Source organism: Centropristis striata, chromosome 14 (genome assembly GCF_030273125.1).
Source record: "Centropristis striata isolate RG_2023a ecotype Rhode Island chromosome 14, C.striata_1.0, whole genome shotgun sequence".
Classification (NCBI taxonomy): Eukaryota; Metazoa; Chordata; class Actinopteri; order Perciformes; family Serranidae; genus Centropristis; species Centropristis striata.
Window position 1 is genome coordinate 35,774,338 of NC_081530.1, and position 24,224 is coordinate 35,798,561.

Below are 24,224 nucleotides of genomic sequence, written 5' to 3' on the forward strand. Positions count from 1 at the left end.
TATGAAATTTGCATGACATACTATACTATGACTTTAGTTATGAAATTTAGACGACAAGCTATACTAGAACTTTTATTATGAAATTTAGACAACATGTTTTAATATGACCTATTATTAAATTTAAATGCCATGCTGTACTATGACTTTTATTAACGAATTTAGACAACATATACATTTTACAATTTCCAGCCTGAGGAGGACAACATGTTGGGAAAGCCACCTTCAACCCTTTTAATTTGAAATGAAATAACGTTGTTGCTGCCCTTCGTGGCCAGCTGTCCTACCTGAGAGAGGCTGAGCTCGGGGTCTCCCAGGGGCAGGCCCTGGTGCACGGGGGTGGGCAGGTGGGGCTCCGCCCGGCCGTTGGGGATGAAGGAGCTGTACATCTTTGGGGTGGACACGTCCAGTTTGTCCTCCTGCAGACGGAGGAAACAAAAGGAGAAGAGCAATGAAAAAAGTTTCTCTGTCTGAGGATGATAAATTCAGGGTGAAAGGGAATAAGAATAGAAAATATTAATGCAGAGTAAAAGGATCTCTTTTATTTCTTCATCTGTCTTGTGAGGAAAATCTCTTCACCGGGTGATTTTTTCAATTATATGCATAATGAGGAATTTGTACTTTGTATCAGAGGGGTCAGAGGTCAGCAGGAAGCCAGAAGCAGCTCAAAGATTCAGTCTTTTGTTCAAGGGTACTTGGAATAAGGATGGAGTTCATAATGAAACAGTGTACTGTAATGACTGAATAAAAGACTGAAGTGAAGCTATTAACCTGTCAGCTCCCCCGAGAGAGGCTGAATATTAACACGGCTGCTCAAAATTCAGATGATTCTGTCGCCGTTTCTTCGCTCGACAACAAAACCTGATGTGCATTAAAGGCATTTGTTTGCTGAAACGTGTGTTTTTGTGCATTGATCAATTCAATTTTGTACTTGATTGTTTCTGGCAGCAGAACACTTTATAGAGGCTGTATCCCGCACCGGACACATCTGCAATGCCGCACTTTCCGGTGTTTTCACGGTCATTTCAAATAAGATCGTCACCATCAGTGTGGGTATAATTGATTTATACATTTCTGTGTAATTTTGTCTTTTTTTTAAATAATTTTGTCCTTTTTTTGTAATTTTGTGTCTTTTTTTGGTCATTTTGTGTCTTTTTTTAAAAATAATTTTGTGTCTTTTGGTAATTATGTGCATTTTTTGATCATTTTGTGTCTTTTTTTTGTCATTTTGTGTCTTTTTTAAGTAATTTAGTTTTTTTCTGTCATTCTGTGTCTTTTTTGGGTCATTTTGTGTCTTTTTTTTCCAAAATAATTTTGCGTCTTTTTTGGTAATTCTGTGCATTTTTTGATCATTTTGTGTCTTTTATTGTCATTTTGTGTCTTTTTTTGGTCATTTTGTGTCTTTTTTAAGTAATTTAGGGGTTTTTTCAGTCATTTTGTGTCTTTTTTTGTTGTTGTAATTTTGTGTCTTTTTTTTGGTCATTTAGGTACTGCCTCCAGCGGCCCCCAGGTAATTTGAGTTTGAGACCCCTGATGTCCCCCGCCCAATATTAGAAATGGCTATAATTTTCCAATTTGTGAATATATTATAAATGGTTGTTTGGTATCATTGTAAAGGGGACATCCATGGCTTTCATTTAAGCCCAAAGTTGTATCTTTCTGCCAAACATGATCTCTTTAAACCATAAATCACCGTTCCTGTCAAGAGTCCACCTACCTTGGGCTGTCCGTCCAGCAGCCCGTTGAGCTTGGCGAGGGATCGCAGCGATAAGGCGTGCGGCAGCGACGCCTCGGGGTCTTTTCCCAGCCGCCTCGCACGCTGAGCGGCGCTGCGGCTGCAGTAACACGACACCAGGAAACCTGACAGGATGGCGCCCAGGAAGAAGGCCACCAGCACGCAGGCGATCAGCAGCGTGTAGTGGACGTTGGCAGCAGAACGAGAGTCCATCTCTGGGAGACGACGAACACCTGGACACAGGAGGGACGACAGGAAACAGCTTCTTACACCTGATAACACCTCTGTCGTGTGAAACAGCTCTGCAGAAGCTGATTCTCTTGGCTTCACAGCTTCAACATCCAGGATCAAATAATATATTATTATTATTATATATTATATAATATCAGCTGCTGAGGAAAGATGTTAGGACAAACAACAGGTTCTAACAATGAACTGAAGAGGGATTAACCTTAGTTTTGCTTAAAAGAAGTAGATGAATACATGTTGTCTAAATTTCATAATAAAAGTCATAGTATAGTATGTCGTCCAAATTTCATAATGAAAGTCATACTATGGTTTGATGTCTTTATTTCACAATAAAAGTCATAATATAGCATGTCATCTAAATATCATAATAAAAGTCATAGTAAAGTATGTCATCTAAATTTCATAATAAAAGTCATAGTATAGTATGTAGTCCAAATTTCATAGTAAAAGTCATAGTAGAATATGTTGTATAAATGTCATAATAAAAGTCATAGTACGGTATGTCGTCCTTATTTCATAATAAAAGTCATAATATAGCATGTCGGCTAAATTTCATAATAAAAGTCATAGTATAGCATGTCGTCTTTATTTCATAATAAAAGTCATAATATAGCATGTCGGCTAAATTTCATAATAAAAGTCATAGTATAGTATGTTGTCTAAATTTCATAATAAAACTCATAGTATAGCATGTCGTCTTTATTTCATAATAAAAGTCATAATATAGCATGTCGGCTAAAATTCATAATAAAAGTCATGGTATAGTATGTCGTATAAATTTCATAATAAAAGTCATAGTATAGTATGTCGTTTAAATTTCATAATAAAAGTCATAGTATAGTATGTCGGCTAAATTTCATAATAAAAGTCGTAGTATAGCATGTCATCTAAATTTCATAATAAAAGTCATAGTAGAGTAAGTCGTCAAATTTCATAATGAAAGTCATAATATAGCATGTCGTCTTTATTTCATAATAAAAGTCATAGTATAGCACGTCATCTAAATTTCATAATAAAAGTCATAGTATAGCACGTCATCTAAATTTCATAATAAAGTCATCGTATAGTATGTCGTCCAAATTTCATAGTATAGCATGTCAACTAAATATCATAATAAAAGTAATAGAATAGTATGTCATCTAAATTTCATAATAAAAGCCATAGTACAGTATGTTGTCTAAAGTTCATAATAAAAGTCATAGTATAGTATATCGTCAAATTTCATAATAAAAGTCATAGTGTAGTATGTCATCTAAATTTCATAATGTCATAGTATAGTATATATCGTCAAATTTCATAATAAAAGTCATAGTATAGTATGTCGTTTAAATTTCATAATAAAAGTCATAGTAAAGCATGTCGTCAAAATTTCACAATAAAAGTCATAGCATAGCATGTCGTCTGAAGTAGAATGAACCTTAGTTTTGCTGAAGAGAAGTAGATGAACAGATGAGAATGTAAGTTTGGAGGAACAGAGGGAGGAGAGGTGAGAGCAAGGTGAGAAAGAAGGAAGGAGGAGGAAGAAAGGAAAGGAGAGACAGAGACGAGGATTGGACCTAATGAGAGAGAGAGAGAGAGAGAGAGAGAGAGAGAGAGAGAGAGAGAGAGAGAGAGAGAGAGAGAGAGAGAGAGAGAGAGAGAGAGAGAGAGAGAGAGAGAGAGAGAGAGAAAGAGAGAGAGAGGTGGTGCACAGGTGAGAAAACAACAGGAGGATAGTGGAGGTGAAGAAGGTGAGAGCTGAGAAGAAAAAACGAGGAGGGGAAGAAAGGAAGAGTGTGATTGGATTTTGAGGGAGAAAGTCAAAGAGGAGGTGGGGGGAGGGGGGTGACAAAAGGAGCGAGGGATGAGGACAGGAGGAGGAGGAGGAGAAACGAGGACAGGAGAAAAGGATGGCGAGATGAGCGAGAGAAGAGATGAAAGAGTTTATTGTTTGACGACGTTCACCTTGTCAGGTCCAGAAACAACTTCAAAGGCTCTCAGATACAATGAGTCATCATTCTGTCCACACACACATACACACACACACACACACACACACACACACACACACACACACACACACACACACACACACACACACACACACACACACACACACACACACACACACACACACACACACACACACACACACACAGGATCTGCAGATTGATGCTGCAGTAATCAATACTTTGATGCTGCTCGTGTTGCGTTCAGGTTCCAGTTTTTGATTGTGTTGATGCAAAAAACTGTCATGATTAAAAGCTGTTAATTAAATCAAAGGTTTTTTTTCTTTTATTTCATCATTCGTGAATGTTGCAGTTCAGCGTTCAGTGTTTTATTAATGAAACTGTTAATAGTTTTATCTTAGTGGTGAATTTGTGCCTTGTTATGTCTTCTTATTATTGAGGTTATGCATATACTGTTTATATAGTATGAAGTCCAAATTCCACTAAAAAAGTCAAAGTATAGCATGCCGTCTGAATTTCACAATAAAAGTCTTAGTATAATATGTTGTCCAAATTTCACAATAAAAGTCATAGTATAGCATTTCGTCTAAATTTCATATTAAAAGTCATAGTATAATATGTTGTCCAAATTTCATAATGAAAGTCAAAGTATAGCATGTCATCAAATTTCATAATAAAAGTCATAGTATTTAATGTTGTCAAAATGTCACAATAGAAGTCATAGTATAGCATCTCGTCTAAATTTTATAATAAATGACATAGTACAATATGGTCTCCAAATTTCATAATAAAAGTCATAGTATAGCATATCCTCTAATTTTCATAATAAAAGTCATAGTATAGCATGTCGTCTAAATTTCATAATAAAAGTCATAGTATCGCATCTCATCTAAATTTCATAATAAAAGTCATAGTATAGCATATTGTCTAAATTTCATGATAAAAGTCATAGTATCACATCTCATCATAATGTAACAATAAAAGTCATAGCATAGCATGTTGTCTGAATTTCACAATAAAAGTCATAGTATAGCATGTCGTCTAAATTTCATAATAAAAGTCATAGTATAGCATGTCGTCTACATTTCATAATAAAAGTCATAGTATCGCATCTCATCTAAATTTCATAATAAAAGTCATAGTATAGCATATTGTCTAAATTTCATGATAAAAGTCATAGTATCACATCTCATCTAAATTTCACAATAAAAGTCATAGCATAGCATGTTGTCTGAATTTCACAATAAAAGTCATAGTATAGCATGTCGTCTAAATTTCATAATAAAAGTCATAGTATCGCATCTCATCTAAATTTCATAATAAAAGTCATAGTATAGCATATTGTCTAAATTTCATGATAAAAGTCATAGTATCACATCTCATCTAAATTTCACAATAAAAGTCATAGCATAGCATGTTGTCTGAATTTCACAATAAAAGTCATAGTATAGCATGTCGTCTAAATTTCATAATAAAAGTCATAGTATCACATCTCATCTAAATTTCACAATAAAAGTCATAGCATAGCATGTCGTCTGAATTTCACAATAAAAGTCATAGTATAGCATGTCGTCTGAATTTCACAATAAACGTCATAGTACAGCATGTCGTCTAAATTTCATAATAAAAGTCATAATATAGCATGTCGTCTGAATTTCACAATAAAAGTCATAGTACAGCATGTCGTCTAAATTTCATAATAATAGTCATAGTATAGCATGTCGTCTGAATTTCACAATAAAAGTCATAGTACAGCATGTCGTCTAAATTTCATAATAAAAGTCATAGTATCGCATCTCATCTAAATTTCATAATAAAAGTCATAGTATAGCATATTGTGCTCAATTTCATGATAAAAGTCATAGTATCACATCTCATCTAAATTTCACAATAAAAGTCATAGCATAGCATGTCGTCTGAATTTCACAATAAAAGTCATAGTATAGCATGTCGTCTGAATTTCACAATAAACGTCATAGTACAGCATGTCGTCTAAATTTCATAATAAAAGTCATAATATAGCATGTCGTCTGAATTTCACAATAAAAGTCATAGTACAGCATGTCGTCTAAATTTCATAATAATAGTCATAGTATAGCATGTTGTCTGAATTTCACAATAAAAGTCATAGTACAGCATGTCGTCTGAATTTCACAATAAAAGTCATAGTATAGCATGTCGTCTGAATTTCACAATAAAAGTCATAGTACAGCATGTCGTCTGAATTTCATAATAAAAGTCATAATATAGCATGTCGGCTACATTTTATAATAAAAGTCATAGCAGTTTGTCGTCCCTATCTGATGAGACTTCAGAATAAAAGCCTGTTTTAATGGAGCCCTGCTCCAGTAGCGGTGTGTGCTGAGTCAGCGTGTCTCAGCCACTCTAACAGATGAGCGCTGTGACTTTCAGCAGCTTCTGTTTGTGTTAACCTCTCTGTTTTCCTGAAGCTTGATTGAGGATCTGAGCAGCTCTTTTCATTAGCGCCGGCCTGCTTCACACTCTCACCTGGCAGCCTCCCAGGCCTCACGCTGACAGCTTCATTTACCTCCCGACACTCCGCTGCTGCAGCTTACACTCTGCACTGGAGGCTCCGAGGTGGAGGGAAACGTTTTATAACATCTCACTCCAAACCTCATTTCTTCAGGCGACGGACAGCGAAGGATTACTCATCAGAAAACAAACTTCTCCCCGGAGGAGGAGGAGGAGAGAGAAGAGGAAGAGGAGGCCGGTCGGAGACACATTATTTGTTGGAAATGTTGGCATGGATCTCAGAATACGAACGTTTTTTCATAATAAAAGTCATAGTATAGTATTTCGTCTGAATTTCATACTAAGACTCATAGTATAGCATGTCGTCTGAATTTCATAATAAAAGTCATAGTATAGTATGTCGTCTGAATTTCATACTAAGAGTCATAGTATAGCATGTCTTCTGAATTTCATAATAAAAGTCATAGTATAGTATGTCATCTGAATTTCATACTAAGAGTCATAGTATAGTATGTCGTCTGAATTTCATAAAAAAAATCATAGTATATCATGTTGTCCATATTTTATAATAAATGTCATAGTATAATATGTTGTCCAAATTTCACAATAAAAGTCATATTATAGCATGTCGTCCAAATATTATTAAAAAACCACATAGTATAGTATGTGGTCATATTTCATAATAAAAGGCATAGTATAGCATGTTGTCTAAATTTCATAATAAAAGTCATCGTATAGTATGCTGTCATATTTCATAATAAAAGTCAAAATGTAGTATGTTGTCTAAATTTCATAATAAAACTCATAGTATAGCATGTAGTCAAATTTCATAATAAAAGTCATAGTATAGCATGTTGTCTAAATTTCATAATAAAAGTCATAGTATAGCATGTCATTCAAATTTCATAATAAAAGTCATAATATAGGATGTCATCTAAATTTCACAATAAAAGTGATAATATAGGATGTCATCTAAATTTCATAATAATAGTCATAGTAAAGCATGTCGTATGAATTTCATAATAAAAGTTTTAGTATAATCAAAGGTAAGTCATCGAGGTAGCCGCTCAAAGTCTAAAGAAGGTTTTTGTGCAGCTGAAATCTTAATGAAAACATCCTGAATATGTATTTTATTTCAGCCTGTGGTGTGATTTTTATAGATATGTATAAAAATATTGCCACAGGCTGAAAGTCTGTTCCCCTGAAACCTGAAAGTGTAAAAACTCATTTGCCAGTTTTCTAATGTTTTATGTAATTTTGCAGTTTCCATCAATCTTTTCTCTTGAGAATCTCCAGAATGTGCAGAGACATTTACGACTAATGAAACTGAAGGTAAAACAGAAACTTTCATAACTGGTGATCTGTTCAAGGACCGCAGGACGTTCAGAAACTGACGATAACGCCTGTTTTTACCGTTTTCTGTATGATAAACGGAGGATTTGGGGATTTTTGTGTGAGCGAGAATCCAGCGGCTGGACTTTCTGGTGCAAGATTCTGGTTTTCTTACAGTGAACACTGGTTTCCTTACAGTGAACACTGGTTTCCTTACAGTGAACACTGGTTTTCTTACAGTGAACACTGGTTTTCTTACAGTGAACACTGGTTTTCTCACAGTGAACACTGGTTTTCTCACAGTGAACACTGGTTTTCTCACAGTGAACTGGTTTTCTCACAGTGAACACTGGTTTTCTAACAGTGAACACTGGTTTTCTTAGAGTGAACACTGGTTTTCTAACAGTGAACACTGGTTTATCTCAGTGAACACTGGTTTTCTTACAGTGAACACTGGTTTTCTTACAGTGAACACAGTTTTTCTCCCAGTGAACACTGGTTTTCTTATAGTGAACACTGGTTTTCTAACAGGGAACACTGGCTTTCTCCCAGTGAACACTGGTTTTCTTATAGTGAACACTGGTTTTCTAACAGGGAACACTGGCTTTCTCCCAGTGAACACTGGTTTTCTTACACTGAACACTGTTTTTCTCCCATTGAACACTGGTTTTATTATAGTGAACACTGGTTTTCTAACAATGAACATTGGTTTTCTCCCATTGAACACTGCTTTTATTATCGTGAAAACTGGTTTTCTCCCAGTGAACACTGGTTTTCTAACAGGGAACACTGGCTTTCTCCCAGTGAACACTGGTTTTCTTATAGTGAACACTGGTTTTCTAACAGGGAACACTGGCTTTCTCCCAGTGAACACTGGTTTTCTTACACTGAACACTGTTTTTCTCCCATTGAACACTGGTTTTATTATAGTGAACACTGGTTTTCTAACAATGAACATTGGTTTTCTCCCATTGAACACTGCTTTTATTATCGTGAAAACTGGTTTTCTCCCAGTGAACACTGGTTTTCTTACAGTGAACACTGGTTTTCTTATAGTGAACACTGGTTTTCTTATAGTGAACACTGGTTTTCTCCCAGTGAACACTGGTTTTCTTATAGTGAACACTGGTTTGTCTCAGTGAACACTGGTTTGTCTCAGTGAACACTGGTTTTCTTATAGTGAACACTGGTTTGTCTCAGTGAACACTGGTTTGTCTCAGGCACTGGGCGTTGGAGGTTTGATGGATGAATATTTGGGGCGAGTATCTGCATACCGCATGTTATTATTTCATAATTTCAGAAGGAGCAGCATGATCAAAGGGCCAAAAATAACCCCAGAAACAAAAAGCTAATTTCGGCCGTCCGGGGGTTTGATTCCCGGCTCCCCACCGGCTCGGGACTCGAACTGGCGACCGCCTCTAACCTCAAAGCCAGCGCCGCCCCGAGGCTCCAGAGGCTTCGCTTTGATACCAAACACCACGGAACAAATGTGTCTTTAATGCAAAAATACTGTTGAAATGGAGCAAGGAGTCATTACACGTCCAGTCAGGACTCACACACACACACACACACACACACACACACACACTCCCTGGTGTTTAACGAGACGATTTCATGTTCGTTATTTGCACCCTTTCATCTCCGTCCTTCGCTCTGACAGCTATAAATAGGATGATGGAGACACACAGAGAAAAATATTATGCTAATTACCATCTGACATGAAAACGTTTCGTTCTCTGCCCTTCTCCCTCTCTTTGTGTCTCTCTCTCTCCTCCCTTCTCTCTCTCTTTGTGTCTCTCTCTCTCCGTCAGTGTCAAAGCCTCTCCGCTGTCAGGCTTCATTGTAAAACTTTGTGAAATCTTCTCGTCACCGTTTTCTGTTTTTTTCTCAGTTCTTAAACTCTGTCAACCTTTTATCCTCTTCTTCTTCTTCTTCTTCTTATCCTATATGCTTCCCTCCATCTCACTCCATCCTCATCCATCCTCTGCTCTTCTTCTCCATTAATTAAAATCGATACACAAGCACTTCCTGTCTCAGGGAAATCAACAAAGAGCCATTAAGACCAGATTCAGTGAGAAGACGATCAAAAGTCCATCTGAAGCCGAGGCTCAAGTTTCCACAGTTTCTGAGTTAAAGAATCAATTGTGAACAGAAAGTCCTGCAGGGGATTCACCAACCAGTTCACAGGTTTCACACAGTCCATCGGTCTGTAATCCTCCGTTAGAGGGCTTCTGCAGATAATCTGAGTGTTTGGTCCTTTTAATTGGCAGTCGAATGTAAGTCGATGCTGCAGAGGAACAGAGTACTGACTGAAAACCTGTCAGGAGAGACCGGTCCCCCCTCAGAAAACCTCCACAGGCAGCAAAATACCACTTTATATTTAGTTTATATTTTAAACTGTCCTCCAGCACCCTTGAACGGCTGCAGGAGTAAGATTTATAATGAACAAAAAAGACAAAATTTCCAAAATAGGATGTAAAATGACCAAAAAAAGACACCAAAATGACCAAAAAAAGACAAAAATTATCAGAAAATGACTAAAATTACCAAAATAAGATGTAAAATTTCCGAAAAAAGACACAAAAATGACCAAAAAAAGGACAAAAATGATGAGAAAAAGACAAAAATGATAAACAAAGGTGTCAAATTACCATAAAATATGTGAAATGATGAAAAAAAGCCACAAAATGGACAGGAATGGACAGGAATTGGAAAATTACCGAATAAAAGACATTAATGACCAAATTACAAATTAAATTACCAAAATAAGATGTAAAATGACTAAAAAAGACAAAAATGATCAGAAAGACAAAAATTATAAAAAAGGCATCAAATTACTTTAAAATATGTAAAATGATGAAAAAAAGACACAAAATGGGCAAGAATTATATAAAAGATGTAAAATTACCAAATAAAATACATTAATGACCAAAAAAGACACAAAATCACTTCCCCAAAAAGATGTAAAATTACCAAAGAATGACACAAAATCAGAAAAGACAAACTTACTATATCAGAGACCCCAGATCTCATTCTTTCTCCACTAACCAGCCAGAGGGGCACAGAAGTCTTCTTTCCAGAAGTAATCCTGAAATCTTCCCTGCACACCAAAGTTGCATTAATGAACGCAAAGTTCATCGCAACTGCCAGAGAAAGCTTCATCAGACAACAAGGATGAACCGGCAACTTAATTTGCAAGACGGCAAATTACTGAAAGTCAATCTGAAATCAAACCTCCTTCCACACCATCGAAAAGGATTTTCCCCCTTTTCCAACTGGACTGTGAGTAATGTAACTGGGCTTAGATAGGAAATAAAGCAAGGACCACACAGCCTACACTAGTTTAGACTATGTAGAGCTCTATGTGTGCTTTTATTCACTTTTACTTGTTTATTTAGAATAAAAACTTTTGATTACAATTGCTGTCTATTTAATGTTGTACACTGTGAACGATATGTCAACCTCTTCTATGACAAGAATTCACCATTCCTTCAACCACTTCTAAATATTAATATGGTTATTTGATTATAATTATATTAATAGTTATTAAGTTTAACTTTATGAGACTGATTAAGGTGAATTGGTTATATTTTTCTCTGTTTTACAGAGTGGTGCCCCCAACGAGCTACGACTTAGAGCAAATCAAGTCATATAATTTATTATAATTAATAATTATTTATGACATTTAACCACACATTTGAACCATGAGACCCACACAAGTGTTTCTCAGGTTCATACTTACATATTTGATATCCTTATGGGAGGGATAGCATTTAAGCTAACGCCCTTTTATTTACATATTTGATGCCCTGTGCAAGGTATCATTTATTCATAAAAGAGGCATCCTTAATTCCCAACACAACCAAACCAAAGCTTTTTTGTTCCAACAGTGAACCTTACAATTACATATAATGATATGTGAGATACTTTTTATACTCGCTGCTGTCTGTACGGGTCATTATTGGAGCTTTTGGACCTGACAGACTTGTTATTTTACCTGTGAACTGAACAAAACAAGCGGCAGCGTCTCTACCATCACATGTAGAAACATGACAATACTTCAATATAACATATATACATATATCTAAATTGAAGTTGAAGATTTTTTTTTGGTAATGTTTTGGGGGCAATTTTGTGTTTTTTGGTCATTTTTACATCTTTCTTTTGGTAATTTTACGTCTTTTTTGGCAATTTTGTATCTTTTTGTAAATGTATGTTTTTTTAATGTATTTCTTTGAAATTTTGTGTGTTTTTTTAATATCATTTTTTGTCTTTTTTTTGGTTATCTTTGTGTCTTTACTTACTTTTTATACCCGCTGCTGTCTGTACGGGTCATTATTGGAGCTTTTGGACCTGACAGACTTGTTCTTTCTGTCCTGTATTGTCAGTTTCTGTGAGGAACTTTGCTATCAGAACTTGTGGCGTCTGAGCGTCAACGAAGCTGCACGTATCGCTGTGACCTTTCATTGTGAGCAGCCTGAACACCTGAGCAGTAAACCTGCCGTCTGAGAGGAGCCGGTCCTTTGTGTCCAGGAGACAGTCTGAGCCCTTTGTGTTGCTTTAAATGTTGCTCCAGTGTGCAGAGAGTCAAGCTCCACAAACTTCTGCTCTATTAGCATACTCTCTCTCTCTCTCTCTCTCTCTCTCCATGTCTGCTGCTCTCTCTCTCTCTCGCCCACTCCTTCTCCACCAGCTCCATTGGTATTCACATGAAGGCAGACGGCAGTGACAGAGAGCGAGAGAGAGAGAGAGAGCGGAGAGGGCGAGAGAGAAGAAATGACAACGAGATGAAGGAGAGAGAGAGAAATGACAGACATGGATTAAGGGAGAGAGAGAGAGACATGTTAGAAATGAAAATGAACGAGGGTGTGCATGTGTGTGTGCGCTTGTGCATGCATGTGTGTGTGTGCATGTGTGTGTGCATGTGTGTGTGTGTGCATGTGTGTGTGTGTGCATGTGTGTGTGTGTGTGTGTGAGTAAAAGGAGAGACCTTGTCAAGTTTGACTTTTTCGCTTCGCCACCGAAAATGTTGGTAACACACACTATCGCTTCACTTTAAAGGTCAGACAACTCACACCTGACACACACACACACACACACACACACACACACACACACACACACACACACACACCTGGCACGCTGTGTGTCAGGTGTGTGTGTGTGTGTGTGTGTGTGTGTAGAATAAGAATGAAGCTGTTTCTCTGCTGCTCCGTCTCTGCTTCTATTTTCATTTCAGGTGCTCCTCAGTGTGTGTGTTTGAGTGTGTGTGTGTGTGTGTGTGTGTGTGTGTGTGTAGACTGCACCTTGCATAGGTCGCCTGTCAATCAAACTGTGTGGGCGGGCCTTATTTTACCTGTGCTGTGATGACAGAAACTGTGAACTGAATAAAACAAGCGGCAGCGTCTCTACCATCACACATAGAAACATGACAATACTTATATATATATCTTATATATCTTATATATATATATATACTGTGGCATGAAAAAGTATGTGAACCCTCTGAAATTTGGAAAGTTTTCTGCATTAATTTGTCATAAAGTGTGATCTGATCTGCATCAAAGTCCCAAGTATAGACAAACACAACATGCCTAACCAAATACCAGACAAACAACTATAATATGTCATGTCTTTATTGAACACATCCATTAAACGTTCAAAGTGATGGTGGAAACAGTAAGTGAATGATTTGGCTAACGACTCCATTAAGAGCTAATTGGAGTCAGGAATTAGAAAACTTGGAGTCCTAACAATTAAATGAGATGTGAGTGAAGTGTAGAGATACGCTGACCTGTAAAAAACACTCAAACTTTTTGAGATTGCTATTCACAAGAAGCATCTGCTCATGTGAAACATGAATTGCAAGAAAAGAGCTGCTCTGAAGAGCTGCGATCAAGAATTGTTGTTTGCATCAGACTGGAAGGGGTTACAAAGTAACCTCAAAGACTAGATATTCACCAGTGCAAAAAAGACCAAAAAAAGATTTAAAAAAAGACACAAAACTACCAAAAAAGACAGAAAAAGACCAACAAAAGGACACAAAACTATCAAAAAGAACAAAAAAGGACACAAAACTACCAAAAAGACACAAAATACCAAAAAAGGACACAAAACTACCAAAAAAGACACAAAAAGAACAAAAAAAGGACACAAAACTACCAAAAAAGACACAAAAGACCAAAAAAGGACACAAAACTACCAAAAAAGACACATAAAGACCAAAAAAGGACACAAAACTACAAAAAAAGACACAAAAAGAACAAAAAAGGACACAAAACACAGTTAGACAAATGGTCCACTAATGGAGATTATTGAGTGCTGTGGCTAGTCTCCCTAGAAGTGGACTCCAGAGTAACAAGTAAAGACTTGAAGGACTCATTGGAACTGGTTAACATCTCTAGTCATCTCTAGTCATCTCTAGTCTACCACACACTGTGATTGAACAGACACCAAGGAGGAGACAGCTGCTTTCCAAAAAAACATCCTTGCATGCCTGAAGTTTGCCAAAGAGCAGCTTGACGCTCCACAACACGACTGGGAACATGTTTAGTGGAGTGATGGAACTATGGTGGAACTGTTCATGAAGAACAAGCAGCACTGTGTATGGTGTAAAAAGGGCCCCGTATACCAATATGAGAACATCATCCCAACAGGGCCTGGACCACTAACTATCATTGAGGGGAAAATGTATTCCCAGTTTTATCAAGGTATTCTACAGGATAATGTCAGGTTGTCTGTCTGCCGGCTGAAGATCAGTAGAAGTTGGCTGATGCAGCAGGACAATGGCCTTAAATATCAAAGTAAATCTACACACATACATATCTATATCTAAATATGTATATATACATGTATATGTGTCTTTTTCTGTCATTTTGTGTCTTTTTTTTGTCATTTTCCATATTTTGGGGGGTAATTTTATGTGGTTTTGGTCAATTTGTGGCTTTTTGTAAATTTTGGGTTTTTTGGTGATTTTACATGTTTTTATTTTTATTTTTACGTATTTCTTGTAAATTACGCATTTGGTAATTTTGTATTTAAATTTGGTCTTTTTGTAAATTTATGTTTTTTTGGGTGATTTTTTTGTAATTTTACATCTTTTAAAAATATAATTATGTATTTTCTTTGGTTATCTCTTTGTCTTTTCTGACCTTTTTTTCTTTTATTTGGTCATTTTACATCTTTCTTGGGTAATTTTCTGTGTTTTTGGTCATTTCACATTTTTTGGTCATGTTACGTGTTTTGGGTGCAATTTTGTGTCTTGTTTGGTCATTTTTACTTTTCAATTCAATCTACTATTGAATGACTTCAAAAAAAGTGAATCCACCTTTTGGAGCCCAGACCTCAATCCAATAAAGATGGAAGGAGGGTCGACCAGTTATTAAATCACTTTGAATGTTACACAAAATTACCAAAAAAAAGTAATTAAAGGGACCTTCATCACACAACACGGTAAAGTGCCACTCATATAAAACATATCAAGGTGGGGGCCACAAAATATTGTCACGAGGGCCACAATTAAGCACGTTGTGTTTGTCTAAACTTGGGACTTGATGCAGATCATATCACATTTTATGACAAATTAATGCAGAAAAAAAGGTAATTTCAAAGGGTTTACACACTTTTTCTTACCACTTCACATATCTATATCTATATCTATATATGTATCCATAAATATTTATATATATATATATATATATATATTTATATATATATATATATATATATATATATATATATATAAATATGTATGTATGTATATAAGAACAGCTGAGACGTTCAGGGACCCTCAGAAACATCAGCGCTCCTCCCAGTGAGCTTTACTGGGAGCTGGTTGTGTTGGTGAGGAGGCTCCACATCAAACGCTGATGTGATGATAATGATGATGATAATGATGATGATGATGATGATGATGATGATGATGGGAGGGGAGGTGAAACTAAACGTCCCTCAGAGGTGTTAACGGACGGTTCTAACGGCTCGTTCTTGGCGTTGTTGGATTTTTCTAAATGTGAGTTTGATGATGTGACCCGAAGCACCAAACCTCCACAGAGACAAAACTCAACTCAGATTCTGTCCACTCAGAACTTTCTGCAGGAACTTTTCTGCTACACATAACACGACTTTAAACTTTTCTACCACAACTCCCATAGACTCCTATGAGAGTCTCTACCACAGCTCCCATAGACTCCTATGAGAGTCTCTACCACAGCTCCCATAGACTCCAATGAGAGTCTCTACCACAGCTCCCAACATTTAACACACTGCTCATGTTGAGAACTGTTACACTATGTGTGTGTGTGTGTGCGCACATTAAGCACACACACACACACACACACACACACACACACACCTCTAACTGTGAGCGTCCTTGTTGTTGATTGATTCCCACTGAGCTCCATATTGTGTTTTTATCGACCGGGTCAGTGTGTGTGTGTGTGTGTGTGTGTGTGTGTGTGTGCGTGTGTGTGTGTGTGTGTGTGTCTGTGTGTGTGTGTGTGTGTGTGTGTGTGTGTGTGTGTGTGTCTGTGTGTGTGTTGTCCCTGCTGTCTCTTTGCTGACCTTCCCTCATCAGTCTTGATTTACTCGTCCAATCAAGAGTGTGTATCGTCTGTGGTTCAGACAAACACACACACACACACACACACACACACACACACACACACACACACACACACACACACACACACACACACACACAGGTGCCCACTCACCCAGCCACATCCTCACACACGGCGCTGAAAGCAATCAGGCAGCTTAGAATCAGCCGGAGTGTGTGTGTGTGTGTGTGTGTGTGTGTGTGTTTGCAGTAATCAGCAGGTGTTGATGATCTGAGCAACAGGAAGTGACCCGCACAATACCAGCTGATTGCATCACCATGACCTCACACAGCTGCACAGTAAAAACATTTAAAAAAATAAGAAAAACAGAAATTTACTGTTTCATTTTACAGTTTTTTTCTTGTTTTTTTTGTGCAAATGCCATAAAAAATGTGATGCCATGAATCAGAATGAACAGACTGGTGCAGAAATATTCCCTCTGATGCTTATGAGCCACTAGAATCTGCAGAGATCCTGCCCTCGACCTTTATTTTTTATTTTCTTTTTGCTGTTTAATTTGATTTCACCATGAAATCGCACCAATAAAAGCTCAGAGAGCAACAACTACATAATCATACAAGATGCTGCAAAAACTGGATATGAACCTGAGAAATCAACAACGTAACGTAAAGACTGCAGGAGCGTCATAACCAGCCCAACACACCACTTCACACCTTCACATTACTAATGATGTAAAACTACCAAAAAATACACAAAAAGAACAAAAAAGGACACAAAACTACCAAAAAAATACACAAAATGACCAAAAAGGACACAAAACTACCAAAAAAGACCCCAAAAGACCAAATAAAGACACAGACTGACCAAAAAGACACAAAATCACAAAAAAAATACAAAATGACCAAATAAAGACACAAGATAAGACAGAAAAAGACCAAAAGAGGACACAAAACTACAACAAAAAGCATAACAATGAGGTTTGTGTGACAAAGAATCAGCTCTAACTTCAGTCTGAGATCCATCATGGAGTCAGACACTTTATTATTATTATTATTATTATTATTATTGTTATTAAAACTGGTCTCAGGTTCAGAGGAGAAGAGTCAGAGGAACTTCCTTTACTGGTTCTAATGGTTCCTCATCAGCAGAATAAACTGAGAGTTAAAGGTCGGGGACAGGAACCGCCATCATCGTTTGGATGGAACTCGCTGTAATGGCGCCGCAGCATAATGGCCAATTAAAGTCCATTCGGAGGCCAAACGGCGCCCGCGGGGCTCGCCGCGCCGCGTTCAAGAACCAATTTACAGAGAAAACGTCATTATGGGAACAGTTCCTCGCCAAACGATGTCGTTACAGTAACGGTGGCCGCTCGGCCGTGACGCGGGGGCGCACGCCGCCGCAGACACCCGTCAGACAGTGTGTTGGGAGTCCTTCACGCCAGACAGGAAGTTAATGTCTCCGGCGCCATTACAGAGGAAGAGCCTGCTGTCAGCGCCATGGACAGTGTGTGTGTGTGTGTGTGTGTGTGTGTGTGGGGCCATTAACTCCCTGCAGGCGTCAATAAAACCTCAGACTGAAATGACACGGTTAATCAGGAAACAATCAGAATCTGTGTGTAAATGAATCCGCCGCGGCGCCACATCTGCTGCTGCCAGCGGCGCCGCGCGGCGAGGAGCAAAAACTACTAAATCATACAGGAAGCTGCAAGAAGTGGATATGAAACGGAGGAGAAATTAACAACGTAACGCAACGTAAACACTGCAGGAATTAATCATAACCAGCCCAACACACGAGTTCACACCTTCAGATTATTAATGATGACGAATGACTGATGTAAATGACCAAGAAAGGCACAAAGTGTCAAAAAAAGACACAAAGTGTCCACAAAAGAAAAAAAAATACCAAAAAAGACAGAAAATAACCAAAAAGAAGACACAACATGACCAAAAAGGCACAAAAAGACCAAAAAAGATGCAAAACTACCAAAAAAAGACACTAAATGACCAAAAGAGGCACCAAATACACAAAATGACTAAAAAAGACACAAAATTAGCAAAAAGGCATAAAACCACTAAAAGAACACAAAATGACCAAGATAAGACACAAAACTATCAAAAAAGACCGAAAATGACCAAAAAGACACGAAATGACAAAGAAGACCCAAACTACCAAAAAAGACCCAAAATGACGAAAAAAAGGAAACAAAACTATGAAAAAAGACACAAAATGACAAAAAAGGACACAAAAATACGAAAAAAGACACAAAATTATCCAAAAAAGGTACGAAACTACCAAAAAAGACACAAAAAGACCAAAATAAAGACATAAAATGATCTTGTTTTGTTCTTCATATCAGACTTTAGAGCTGCTGCTGATATTAAACCCAGATCATTGAACTCCGTCAGTTCATTTTGTGACACTTTAACCCTGAAACATTATAAACATGATATAAAGGCGTCTCTGTCCCATGATGCTCTGCTGTCTCTTACCGTAGGCCGAGTCGGCGGCAGACTCCTGGTTCCGTGTGGTCGCCAACACGTCGGCTGCACAAACAAACAAACAAACAAACAAACAAACAAACAAACAAACAAGGACAGTCAGACACACTGTAAGCTCTCTCACCGTCTACAGTCTCATTCAGCTCGTTTTCAATGTTTTTACAGAGGTAAAAGGAGTTTATCTCACCGTGGCAGCTGTCGGTCTGAGACGAGTAGTCCCCCTCGATGTCCTGCTCGAACCCCGCCCTGCAACAAACAGAGACAGATAATTAATTGTAAAGTTTTACTGTAGGAAAACATAAACTTAAACTCAGCAATATAATGTGTACTTTTGTATGTTTTAATGTCAAAAAAATTAAAAAGAATAATATATACAGTAAATATCTATTTGAAAATATATATATCTGTAGAATAATATACGTTTTTTTACTTTAATATGATGGGAGGTGGTTTCTAGTTTTACTGTCAGAAAACAGAAAGTTTCCTTAATTTAACATTCAGTAATATGATGTTTATTTTCTGTATTTTTACACAGAACTAGCTGAAATTTAACATTCAAGACTGTTAAACAATTGAATAATACTGCAAAAAAATATTTCAAATGTTAGTTTATGGTTAATATTTATTTAAAAAAAAGTGTTTTTATGGCTTTTGCAACAAACCCTGTAAACTAGAACAGGACATTTCTGTAAAATAACTTTTAATAAAAGGATGGAAGCGGGTCGTGTTTGGCAGAAGACGAGTTTGTTGTTCCCGACTTGTCTCTCTAATAGGAGTAAACAAATGTTTGTGGAGACGTCCTGCTCAGAGGTGGACAGATGGACGGACGCGGCGTCCCTCGGGGGTAAAAACACCCACAGCAACATCACAAAGCTTCAACAACCATCAGTGAGCAGCGCTGGCAGACTCCTTTCATGATTCATTGGGAGGTTTTGGCGGCGCTCCAGCCAACGCTCCAACAGGAAGTTGGCGTGGCCGCCGTGATGTTTGTGGAGGTGGACAGAAACGTTTTGAGTGAATAAAAAGGTGCAGAAACATTCGTCAGAGTGATCGGGCTCGGCCCACGTTCAGCTCAAACTCATTGACTCCTGTTCTCCAACCTGCTGCAGTCTCACTTTCTTCTCCCTCCGTCTTTCTGAACTCCCACAGAACTAATCCATGCAACAGAAAATCCATCAGTCATCAGTTTAATTTGTCCCCGTCAGGACGCTTCCAGTCCTCAGTTCAACCTGCGTGCAAATAACTAAGTTACAGTCAATAAACAAGTTTACCACATTAAACAAGTTTACCATGTTAAACAAGTTTACCACGTTAAACAAGTTTACCACGTTGATCAAGTTTACCACGTTCACCGAGTTAAACAAGTTTACCACGTTAAAGAAGTTTACCACGTTAAAAAAGTTTACCACGTTAAACAAGTTTACCACGTAAAACAAGTTTACCACGTAAAACAAGTTTACCATGTTAATCAAGTTAAACAAGTTTACCACGTTAATCAAGTTAAACAAGTTTACCACGTTAATCAAGTTTACCACATTAAACAAGTTTACCACATTAAACAAGTTAAACGCGTTTACCACATTAAACAAGTTAAACAAGTTTACCACATTAAACAAATTTACCACGTTAATCAAGTGACACAAGTTTACCACATTAAAGAAGTTTACCATGTTAATTAAGTACAACAAGTTTACCACATTAAAAAAGTTTACCATGTTAAAGAAGTTTACCACGTTAATCAAGTACAACAAGTTTACCAAATTAAAGAAGTTTACCACGTTAAAGAAGTTTACCACGTTAATCAAGTACAACAAGTTTACCACGTTAACCAAGTTAAACAAGTTTACCACGTTAAAGAAGTTTACCACGTTAAACAAGTTTTATTGTGTCCATTAGGACGCTTCCAGTCTGAATCCATCCTGTCACATCAAGTTTACCACATTAAACAAGTTAAACAAGTTTACCACGTTAAATGAGTCAAACAAGATTACCACATTAAACAAGGATGTTGTTGTCCCATGTGGAGAAAAGATGTGAAATGATGAAAAAATGGCGTAAAAATTACAGAGACACAAAACGACAAAAAAGACAAAAAATAGACACAAGATTACCCAAAAAACATGTAAAATGACGAAAAAAGACAAAATGACCAAAAAAAGACACAAAATGACGAAAAAAGACACTACAGGACCAACAAAAGACACAAAATGACCCAAAAATACACAAAATGCCTAAAAATTACAGAAAAAATACACAAAATAATAAAAAAAGTTACAAAGTGACCAACAAAATACACAAAATGACCCTATAGAGACAGATTAACTGTCTCCCAGCAGATCAGTGTTGGTGCCCCGTGTGAGGCCAAAGTGCAGCATGTGATTCAAACATCTCTTCACTTCCTGCATCAGGTTTTTACTAAAATACATCACTTTGTCCTCCTAACTACTCCTCTTCCACCATTTACATCATTTATTTCCTCTTTAACTGTCTTTTATAAACCTAAACAGGAGCTTTGTGTATAAATGCCGACCACACGGTCCAATAACAGATCGATGAATCATCAACAGAAGTGGAGCTGCAGAACATTTAATGAACTCTATAAGTTTGGATTTATTATGAAACCATCATGCTCGCTCGCTCTATATTTACCTCTCTCCACCTCACTTATTTGCTAACTCCTCCGCCCCCTCAGTCACTCAATATTTATCTCCCTCATCACTCACTCTCTCTCTCTCCATCACCGTCCTCCCTCCCTTCGTCTCTGGAGCTGCATTAGCAGCAGCGTGGGCTGAGCTGTGAGTGAGGAGAGAGGGAGGAGGTCGCTGTGGCGGAGAGAGCCACTATAAATCCCCAAACCTCTCGGGCACCTAAACGCCTCGTTCATCTAGCGGGGAGCGACTCGGAGGAGGGGATGGAAATAGACTCCGCCGGTTATAAAATACAGCCCAGTTATCAGATGCTGGAGTGTGTTTTGGTGTTGTGGACGCCGAGGCTCTGCGGCGGAGGTGTTAGCAGCTCAACGGCCTGAGAGATGTAATCACCAGGTACAAATGTCTGCAGGAACTCTCACTAAAAGCTTCTGTGCTCTCCCATGATGCAACAGTCTGCTCTGGTGTGATCTCAGCTCAGTTAATGTAGCTTTAAAGCAGGGGTGTCAAACTCAAATTACCTGGAGACCGCTGGAGGCAGTATCAAAATGACCAAAAAACCATCAAAATTACTAAAAAAAGGCACAAAATGACCGAAAAAAGACACAAAATTACTAAAAAGACACAACATGACCAAAAAAGACACAAAATTACAAAAAAAAAGACACAACATGACCAAAAAAGACACAAAATGACAGAAAAAAACGAATTACTTAAAAAAGAAACAAAATGACCCAAAAAAAGGACAGAATTTTCAAAAAAGACACAAAGCGACAGAAAAAAACGAATTACTTAAAAAAGAAACAAACTGTCTCGAGACTCGACTTGGTCTTGTCCTGAAATCCTCAGTGGAGTTTTTTTAATGCTGTGTTTTCTCCGAACATGAGGGAGGTTGTTGTTTTGGTGCCTCGACCTTTTTACAGCATTTAGAACGTGTTGATTTAGAAACACGTTTACCACGTTAAACAAGTTTACCAGGTTAAACAAGTCAAACAAGTTTACCGTGTTAAACATGTTTACCATGTTAACAAAAGTTTACCACGTTAAATAAGTAAACCACTTTTACCACATTAAACACGTTTACGATGCTAAACAAGTTCACCAAGTTAAATAAGTTAAACAAGTTTAGCATGTTAAACAAGTTTACCGCATTAAACATGTTTACCACGTTAAGAAAAGTTTACCACTTTTACCATGTTAAACAAGTTTACCACGTTAAATAAGTTTACCACTTTTACCACGTTAAACAAGTTTACCACGTTAAATAAGTTTTCCTCTTTTACCACGTTAAACAAGTTTACCACGTTAAACAAGTTTACCACGTTAAACAAGTTTACCACGTTAAATAAGTTTACCATGTTAAATAAGTTTACCACGTTAAATAAGTTTACCATGTTAAATAAGTTTACCACGTTAAACAAGTTTACCACGTTAAATAAGTTTACCTTGTTAAATAAGTTTACCACGTTAAACAAGTTTACCACGTTAAATAAGTTTACCACGTTAAATAAGTTTACCACGTTAAACAAGTTTACCACGTTAAATAAGTTTACCACGTTAAATAGGTTTACCACTTTTACCACGTTAAACAAGTTTACCACGTTAAACAAGTTTACCACTTTTACCACGTGAAACAAGTTTAATACGTAAAATAAGTTTCCCATGTTGAATAAGTTTACCACGTTAAAAAGTTTACCACGTTAAACAAGTTTACCACTTTTACCACGTTAAACAAGTTTACCACTTTTACCACGTTAAACAAGTTTACCGCGTTAAACATGTTTACCACATTAAGAAAAGTTTACCACTTTTACCATGTTAAACAAGTTTACCACGTTAAATAAGTTTACCACTTTTACCACGTTAAACAAGTTTACCACGTTAAATAGGTTTACCACGTTAAACAAGTTTACCACGTTAAACAAGTTTACCACTTTTACCACGTTAAACAAGTTTACCACTTTTACCACGTTAAACAAGTTTACCACGTTGAATAAGTTTCCCATGTTGAATAAGTTTCCCATGTTGAGTAAGTTTACCATGTTAAACAGGTTAAACACTTTAAAATCAATAAACATAACCCTGTTTAATGCAGCAGCTGTCTGCATCACTGTGTCTTTGTTTTAGAGGCAAACATCTTTGTTCAGAGACAGATGCTTCAGTGTGTGTGTGATGCTGCAGCAGCTGTCACTCTACCTCTGAATCAACCTGAACACACACACACACACACACACACACACACACACACACACACACACACACCAGTCCATCTGTCTGTTTTCTCTCTGCAGCTGAACTGAACTGAACTGAACTGATGGAAGCCTGAAAAACTTCCCTTTTCTCTCCATCTCTCCTCCATAACAACTTCAAATAATTATTAGATAGTTTACAGATAATTTCTTTAAAAATACAGATAATATTTGTAGAATAAATAAAGTCTGGAAACCTTTTACAGTTTTTTCCCCCATGAAATGCAAAGTTTAACTGTCAGAAAACAGAAAGTTTCCTTCCAGTAATATTATTTTAGCATAGTATTTTTTACCTAGAATTCACTGCAATCTAACATTAAACTATTAAATAACACTGTAAAACAATCTGTAATGTGTGGCAAATCAATAAAAAGCTGTATAATAACTCAGCGAATGTGTGACTCTGGTTTTTGAGGCTAACAGCAACGGATCAGTTCGGGCTCAGACGCTCAGACTAACGGAGGATAATCACTGAACTGCACAAAGTGACACGGTGACGTTTATTACTGACAA

At 37.2% G+C, this 24,224-nt stretch overlaps 1 protein-coding gene across 1 annotated transcript in view; it reads right to left on the reverse strand.

Annotated features, from left to right (window-relative positions):
* LOC131984327 (semaphorin-6D-like) overlaps window positions 1-24,224 on the reverse strand; it is a 117,731-nt gene that overhangs the window by 6,504 nt on the left and 87,003 nt on the right. The window contains exons 19-22 of the mRNA XM_059349186.1: window positions 19,002-19,060; window positions 18,806-18,859; window positions 1,715-1,965; window positions 285-416 (exon numbers count right to left, since the gene is read on the reverse strand). Of these exons, the coding sequence (XP_059205169.1) occupies window positions 285-416; window positions 1,715-1,965; window positions 18,806-18,859; window positions 19,002-19,060 (496 nt within the window). The remainder of the gene's footprint in view (window positions 1-284; window positions 417-1,714; window positions 1,966-18,805; window positions 18,860-19,001; window positions 19,061-24,224) is intronic.